The sequence below is a fragment of the Mesoplodon bidens genome, assembly GCF_964165515.1.
Source record: "Mesoplodon bidens genome assembly, chromosome: 4".
Taxonomy (NCBI): domain Eukaryota; kingdom Metazoa; phylum Chordata; class Mammalia; order Artiodactyla; family Ziphiidae; genus Mesoplodon; species Mesoplodon bidens.
Window position 1 is genome coordinate 56,960,349 of NC_138160.1, and position 8,298 is coordinate 56,968,646.

At 39.3% G+C, this 8,298-nt stretch overlaps 1 protein-coding gene across 6 annotated transcripts in view; it reads left to right on the top strand.

The window, feature by feature from the left end:
• The window catches only part of RAD17 (RAD17 checkpoint clamp loader component), a 28,476-nt gene extending 20,451 nt beyond the window's left edge, over positions 1-8,025 (top strand). For 4 of the 6 annotated variants that reach the window (XM_081231066.1, XM_081231067.1, XM_081231068.1 and 1 more), the window contains 2 exons: positions 4,819-4,876; positions 7,245-8,025. In XM_081231066.1, the coding sequence (XP_081087192.1) occupies positions 4,819-4,876; positions 7,245-7,509 (323 nt within the window). In that variant the 3' untranslated portion in view covers positions 7,510-8,025. The remainder of the gene's footprint in view (positions 1-4,818; positions 4,877-7,244) is intronic. The other 2 variants (XM_081231069.1, XM_081231070.1) reach the window with 2 other exon arrangements.
• The last annotated feature ends 273 nt before the right edge of the window (positions 8,026-8,298 follow it).

Below are 8,298 nucleotides of genomic sequence, written 5' to 3' on the forward strand. Positions count from 1 at the left end.
CACACTTGCCCAGTTTATGTCTACTGAGGTTTGCCTTTTTTTGAACTTTACCAATTTTTCCATCAGTTGTTTCTCTTTTTTAATGTGTGTCTTAAGGGCCACATTTCATTAACAGTCCTAGGTCACATGTCTGTGGTGCTGATCTTCAAGGTAGAACAGAGAATTGATGTAATATTGAAAATATTACTAATCTACTACATAACTCATCAAACTTCTCAAGTTTTTTTTAAACTTAAAAAAATTTTTTTTTAATTATTTTTGGCTGTGTTGGGTCTTCATTGCTGCACACGGGCTTTCTCTAGTTGCGGCGAGCGGAGGCTACTCTTCGTTGCCGTGGGCAGGCTTCTCATTGCGGTGGCTTCTCGTTGCGGAGCATGGACTCTAGGTGCGTGGGCTTCAGTAGTTGTGGCACGCTGGCTCAGTAGTTGTGGCTCAGGGGCTTAGTTGCTCTGTGGCGTGTGGGATCTTCCCAGACCAGGGCTCAAACCCATGTCCCCTGCACTGGCAGGTGGATTCTTAACCACTGCACCACCAGGAAAGTCCAAAACTTCTCAAATTTTAAAGATAGGGTTTGCCTTATGAATTATCAGAAGAGAGGATTATAGAGTAAATGTCTGCCTTCATACAATGAGAGTCTCATCTTGTAAGAATATTGATACTTAAAGATTTAAAATATTCTGTATTTACAGGCAGAAGTGAGATGACTTTTGAGCAATGGGAATGATTAATCTGTGAGTCAGAATCCAGAGAGTTCCCTATCCTTGACTATTATTTTTAGATTATACTAGTTTTTATTTATTTATCGTTTCGGCTGTGCTGCATGGCTTGTGGGATCTTAGTTCGCCGACCAGGGATTCAACCCGGGCCCTCAGCAGTGAAAGTACGGAGTCCTAACCACTGGACCACCAGGGAACTCCCAGGTTATACTAGTTTTTAAACTTTATTTTGAAGTAATTTCAAACTTAGAAATTAGAAGAATGGTACAAAGAAGTTCTTGTATATCCTTCACCAGGATTCCTCAGTGTTTCATTTTTTACCGTATTTGCCTTTTATTCTTTTTTCCTTTATGTATACATGTATACAAATATATGTATTTTTTTCTGAACCATGGGTGAGTAAAGTGCAGACATTATGCCCATTATTTTTCAACACTTCAGCACGTACTTCCTAAAAACAAGGACATTCTCCTACATAACCACAGTATATACATCAAAATCAGGAAATTAACATTGATATATTACTGCTAATTTATAGTTTAATTATTAGACTCCATTTGTAATTTATAGACTCCATTCAAATTTTGCCAATTGTCCTAATAATGCCCTTTGTAAAATAACAACAAAAACTTGTTCTCTCTTGTCTAGAAATCCAATGCAAGATCACATGATACATTTAGTTACTTAGTTGCTATCTCTTTAGTCTCCTTTGATTTAGAATAGTACTGTGGTCTTTCTTCATCCATTACACTTCTGAAGCAGATTGTTATAACAGGGACTGCCCCTCAATTGGGGTTTATCTGAGGATTCCTCATGAGTGGATTCAGGATATATATTTTGGGCAGGAATACCACAGAAGTGATGCTGTGTTCTTCTCAGTGCATCACATCAGGGGAATATGATGTCTATTTAAACCATGCTGGTGAAGTTAACTTTTATTTTTTGGTAAGATAACATCTCTCAGGTTCTCCAATGTAAAGTTATTAAGTGTTTTGTGGGGAGACACTTTGAGACTATGTAAATATCCTATTTCTCATTAAAATTTCACCCACTAGTTATAGCATCTTTTGATAATTATTTCCTGAATCTGTCATGGTTGGCAAGTGATTTTCTAATGGCATTATTCCTTCTGTATTTGTGTTAATAAATTCTGCTGTAAGGTATTGCTTCGCCTTCTTCCCCATTTGTTTGTTTATATTTGTATGGACTTTGGAGCTTTTTCAGCTGTTGTTTCTATCATTATTTATTTTGGACTTAAATTGTCCAGATTTGGCCAGTGCAAGCTGCTTTAAGGTAACTCTGTGCCTTTACACTTAGAGTACTTTCTTTCTGATACAAAGTTTTCCCGGAATATTTCATACTCTCCCTACATGGACTTAGAAATCTCAATGAGTCCTGGTTCCTTTTAGTGGATATGGACCCATCTCCCACTTTGCTAAATATATTTACTTGTTTACTTAATTCCTATGTCTATAACCTATCTCCTGACAATGCAGGCTGCTACTTCAGTCCCAGCCCTACGGCCACCAACTTACACTGGCACAGCCACTCACATTCTTTGTCCCACTCCTAGCTGTGGGACAATGAATCAGTTTGATTAAGAGTCTCCTTGGACCAGAATCATCAGCATCACCTGGAAGCTTGAGAAAAATGCAGAATCTCAGGCCTCAACCAAGACCTACTGAATTGATCTGCAAGATCAATTAGCAAGGTTCTCCAGGTGATTCTTATGCAGGAGATGTTTGAGGAGTTTGAGAAGTATTGGTTTGGATTACTCACATTGGAATCATCTAGAGAATCATTATATCCACTAGAAAGTTCAGATTCCAGGATCACAACTCTTAAGTTTTCCATATCAAAAAGGTGTTTTTTAAAAATCCTAATTGTATTGTTTAGTGGATTTTTAAAAAAGTAAGGTAGTGTTTGATTTGCAAACTTTAGAAGGTTTATAAAATTTAGTCAAAAATAGGATGTTTTGCTTTTTTTTTTTTTTTAAGTCTTGTGGTCTGACTTTTTTTTTTTTAATTTATTTTTGGCTGTGTTGGGTCTTTGCTGCGCGCAGGCTTTCTCTAGTTGTGGTGAGCAGTGGCTACTCTTCCTTGCGGTGTGCAGGCTTCTCATTGTGGTGGCTTCTCTTGTTGTGGAACACGGGCTCTAGGTGCGCGGGCTTCAGTAGTTGTGGCACGCGGGCTCAGTAGTTGTGGCTCACAGGCTCTAGAGCGCAGGTTCAGTAGTTGTGGCACATGGGCTTGGTTGCTCTGAGGCATGTGGGATCTTCCCTGACCAGGGCTCGAACCTGTGTCCTCTACATTGTCAGGTGGATTCTTAACCACTGCGCCACCAGAGAAGCCCTTGGCTTTTCTTTTTTTTTTTTTTTTTTTTTTTTTTTGCAGTACGCGGGCCTCCCACCGTTGTGGCCTCTCTCGTTGCGGAGCACAGGCTCCGGACGCGCAGGCTCAGTGGCCATGGCTCACGGACCCAGCCACTCCGCGGGGCATGTGGGATCTTCCCAGACCGGGGCACGAACCCGTGTCCCCTGCATTGGCAGGCGGACTCTCAACCACTGCGCCACCAGGGAAGCCCTTGGCTTTTCTTTTTATTCATCAATTTTTATCCCATTTCTTTCACTTTACTATGTCATTTCAGACATGTTCTCTTTATGTTTCTTCTGCTCATTTCTCTCTGTCCTCTTTTCTAGTCCTCTATTAGTGTTTGTTAGAATGCTTACAGGTATCTCACGTTTCCTTCTGTTTTCTCTTTGATTGCATAATCTCTTATCAGTCTGTGTTCCAGGTTACTGATTATTTCTTCTCCCAGTTCAAATATACTATTGAGCCCCTGCAGTGGACTTTTCATTTTGGTATTGTACCATTTGGTTATTGTCTTTTCAAGTCCAGAATTTCCATTTGGTTCTTTTTTGCAATTTCCTTCTCTTTACTGATATTCCCTATTTGATGAGTTATTGTCATTGTAGCTCCCTTTACTTCTTTTTATTTTATTTTATTTTTTAAATTTATTTATTTCATTTATTTATTTTTCACTGTGTTTGGTCTTCGTTGCTGCACACGGGCTTTCTCTAGCTGCAGCGAGCAGGGGCTACTCTTTGTTGTGATGCGTGGGCTTCTCATTGTGGTGGCTTCTCTTGTTGTGGAGCACAGGCTCTAGGCACATGGATTTCAGTAGTTGTGGCACGTGGGCTCAGTAGTTGTGGCTCGCAGGCTCTAGAGCACAGGCTCAGTAGTTGTGGCACAGGGGCTTAGTTGCTCCGTGGCATGTGGGATCTTCCCAGACCAGGGCTCGAACCTGTGTCCTCTGCATTGGCAGATGGATTCTTAACCACTGTGCCACCAGGGAAGTCCAACACTACCTACTTTCTGTCTATGAATTTGACCACCCTAGGTACCCACTTAAGTGCAACCGTACAATATTTGTCTTTTTGTGACTGGCTTATTTCATTTAGCATGTCATCAGGGTTTATCCATGTTATAGCATGTGTCAGAATTTCCTTCCTTTTTAAGGCTGGATAATATTACATTGTATATATTTACCACATTTTATTTATCCATTCATCTGTTTTTGGACACTTAAGTTTCTCCCACTTTTTTTTTTCTTTTTAACACTATTATTGGAGTATAATTGTTTTACAATGGTGTGTTAGTTTCTGCTGTATAACAAAGTGAATCAGCTATACATATACATATATGCTTCTACTTTTTGACTGTTATGAATAATGTTGTTATAAATATGGATATACAGATGTTTCTTCGAGATCTTGCTTTCAGTTCTTTTGGGTGTATACCCAGAAGTGGAATTGCTAGATCATATAGTAATTCTATTTTTAATTTTTTGAGGAGCTACCTTGCCATTTTCCACAGCAGCTACACCATTTTATATTTCTACAGCTTTCTCCACGTCCTTGTCAAACCTTGTTGTTTTATGGGGTGTTTTGATAATAGCCATCCTAAGGGGTGTGAAATAGTATCTCATGGTTTTGGTTTGCATTTTCCTAACAATTTGTGACTTTAAGCATCTTTTCATGTGCTTTTTGGCCATTCTTCTTTGGAGAAATGTCTATTTAAAGCTTTTTAAAAATCTCTTTTAGCTCAGATTTCTTTTATCCAGGATATTGGAAGACTTCCTCTGAAGCGACACTTTGGAAGGTAAGCTGATCATTTTAATTTTCAAAGAGCTGTTACTGAAATAACCACCAAATACCTTATGTATTTATTCATTATACAGTCAATAAATGTTACCTGTAAAGGCCAAGAAATACATGTTGTACCAGTGATCAGAGACCATGTGATTGCATTGTAGACCCATCTATTATATATATTACATGTAACAGCTATTTTCACCATGTCAGAATGGTATATTAGGCTAAATAGAATCATTGAACCACAGAGGCAGAGGAATCTTTAAAATCCTTGAGTTCAACAAATTTTGCATAGCTGAAAACCCCTTTTCAGCTTTCATGCCAAGAGGTGTTCTTAGCCTATATTTGGAGACTGCAATAATCAGGAACTACCTCAAAAGAGCACTGTCTTTTTTATTTCTTTATCACAGAATATTCAGACAAGTAAAAAAATATAGGGGAGATAAATCTACATCTATACTGTTCATTCCATTGCAAAATGGCTTCTGGCCTAATATCAGTGATTAACACAGTGCTTGTAGTTCATTTCTACTTGGCTTATTTGTAAGGTCAAATTATTCACTCAGGGGCTTCGCTGGTGGCGCAGTGGTTGAGAGTCCGCCTGCCGATGTCGGGGACACAGGTTTGTGCCCCGGTCCGGGAAGATCCCACATGCCGCGGAGCAGCTAGGCCCGTGAGCCATGGCCGCTGAGCCTGCGCATCCGGAGCCTGTGCTCCACAACGGGAGAGGCCACAAATAGTGAGAGGCCCGCGTACCGCAAAAAAAAAAAAAAATTATGCACTCAGGTATTCTAAAAAAGGTTAAAAAGTGCTTGCTTCCTGGTTGCAAGGATAAAAGTAAATGATAGAAATGGCATCTATTACCCCTTCTACTAGTTCTCCTCTTCCTGGTCCCAAATGGAAAACTTGCTTATCTGGGCTTTTTTTTCCTCTGCCTTCATAGATTCAGTAAAGGCCTTTGTAGTGTTAATGGTTTCTTCCTTATAATGACTTAGCTATTGGGAGCCCATCTTTCCTTTTACAGAAATACAGTGATGGATGGATCTTACAGCATCATCCCACTGGGATGTGGTCAGGGCTCAGACCTTTTATAAACTTCCCTTTTCTCCTCACTTCCCTCTGAATTGAAGAAGGACCAGCTGTTTTCACTGGCTCCTTTCCCCACAAGATTATGACATCAAAATCAAGGGAAGACCATTGTCTTCTATTGTCTTTTTCCTCCTAAGATGTAATTAAAAGAATGGGAGTCACCGTTTTATTACTGGTTCAGCTACTTCACCTGAATTGGGAGGCAGGATTTGTCAGTGCTACTTATTACAATGACTAGTACTGTTGTCTTTCATTTATAGTGACCATTTTAACATTAGTGACCATTTTAACATCTTTGATTTATATTGATAATATTGAATATTAATACTTAAACTTAACATTTAATATTGCTATTTAATAGCTGCATAATTTCCTATAATTGAACCTATACCTTGTTTTGTTTTGTTTATTATTTTTGGCTGCGTTGGGTCTTAGTTGTGGTACATAGGATCTTCCGTTACAGCACGAGGGTTTCTCTCTAGTTGTGGCACGTGGGCTTCTCTCTAGTTGTGGCGCACAGGCTTAGTTGCCCCGTGGCATGTGGGATCTTAGTTCCCCGACCAGGGTTCAAACCCGCATCCCCTGTATTGGAAAGCTGATTCTTAACCACTAGACCACAAGGGAAGTCCTCCTACACCTTGGTTCTGTACAGTTAGCTTGTTTCCAGCTTTTGTCATCACAGCCTTCCTTGAAGCCAAATCATGCATATCAAATACTATTTATGTAGGATGAATTCCTAGAAATAAAATTGCTGGATCAATGGATATACACCTTTGCTCTATATTGCCAGATTGCTTTAAAGAATATTTTGCCAATCTTATGCCCACTTAACAGTGTTTCAGCATGTTCTTTTCTCCTCTTACCACCACTGGGTTTTATTATTTTAAAAGGTCTTTACCAATTTGAAAGAAGACAATATTATTTTAATTTCCATTTTAAAATTACAAATTAGGTTGAGCAATTTCTTTAGTAACCATTCTTCTGTAAGCTATCTGTACATGTTTTATGTCTGTTTTCCTATTCCATTTAATTTTTTCTTTTTGTAAGAACTCTTTACTAAAGATATTAACTTGGTTGTGTTATAAGTTGTAATGATTTATTCAGTTTGTCATTTACTTTTTAGTTTTGTTTATATTGTTAAATAAACCAGACCACCTGGCTAAACAGCGCAAGGAAGGTAAATGAGAGACTACAGGAGAGGGCTTCATAATCACCACACTCATGGTGTAATTTAAAGGAATCCCCTCCTTTGCTTATTATTAATGCCTGTGTTATGAATCTGGCAGATTGAAAATGGAAGCCCTGACTGACAGGGAGCATGGAATGGTAGACCTGGACAGTGGAGATGAAGCCCAGCTTAATGGAGGGCAACCTGCAGAGGAAGCGCTGCGTGAACGCATTCAAACAGCTGAATCTGAAACCTGGTCTCTTCCTTTGAGTCAGGATAGTGGGAGTGAACTGCCTGCCAGCCAGCCTCAGCCCTTTTCAGCCCAGAGAGACATGGAAGAAGAAGACATGATAATAGAAGACTATGAGAGTGATGAGACATAGAAAGCAGCCTGCCTGCCCATGAGATTGTTACTTGACAGATTCATATTCGTTTTATTCAGTGGTACTTGAACAGAGATAATAGACTTTTCAGGTGAATTAGTTTGTTAATTCTTCACTCTTGTAGTATTTCAGCACAGAGAACTGATTTCTGTCATGTTGAAGTAAACAGAAGATCAAACCTTCAAATAATCTCTTAATCTTTTTCTCTAGTATTTATTTAGTCTTGTGAGTGGTGTTGGGAGAGGCCAGTGTGTATGAAGTGTGTTTGAACATTATGCCAAATATCAGAAAATGTGAAGGAATAATTCAGAATACAGAAACTCTGTGGGTTGTAAATAAGAATTATAAAACAGTTTAGGATGCAATTAAGAGTGTAAATAAACTTTGTGCCTTATTCACAATTTCTCTCTGGTCTCTAGCTTCTTCAGATACCATTTTTATATGTTGTACAGTGGAATATTTTAGATTCTGGAAACTATTTACATAATTTATATCAAAATTAAAATGTTGAATTTGTTTTTTTTTGTTTTGTTTCTCCTGTCTTTTAATGATTCTTAACGCGCACGGTCTGCCATGTGTCACTGGGCATAGTACGCAAGTCTCCTTCATCCAGTGCCAAACTTTTTCAAAAATAGAAAGGAAGGGGATTGCAACCTTGCGAAGAAAACTTTCCGGAGGGTTTGCTCTCACCCTTAACGACCTTTCCAGAGCTCTCCTAGCTGTTGCCTTGAGGTGCGGTGGGGGTGAGTGCACCGACCCGCCCGGTCCCCAGGCGGGAGTCCGGGCCTG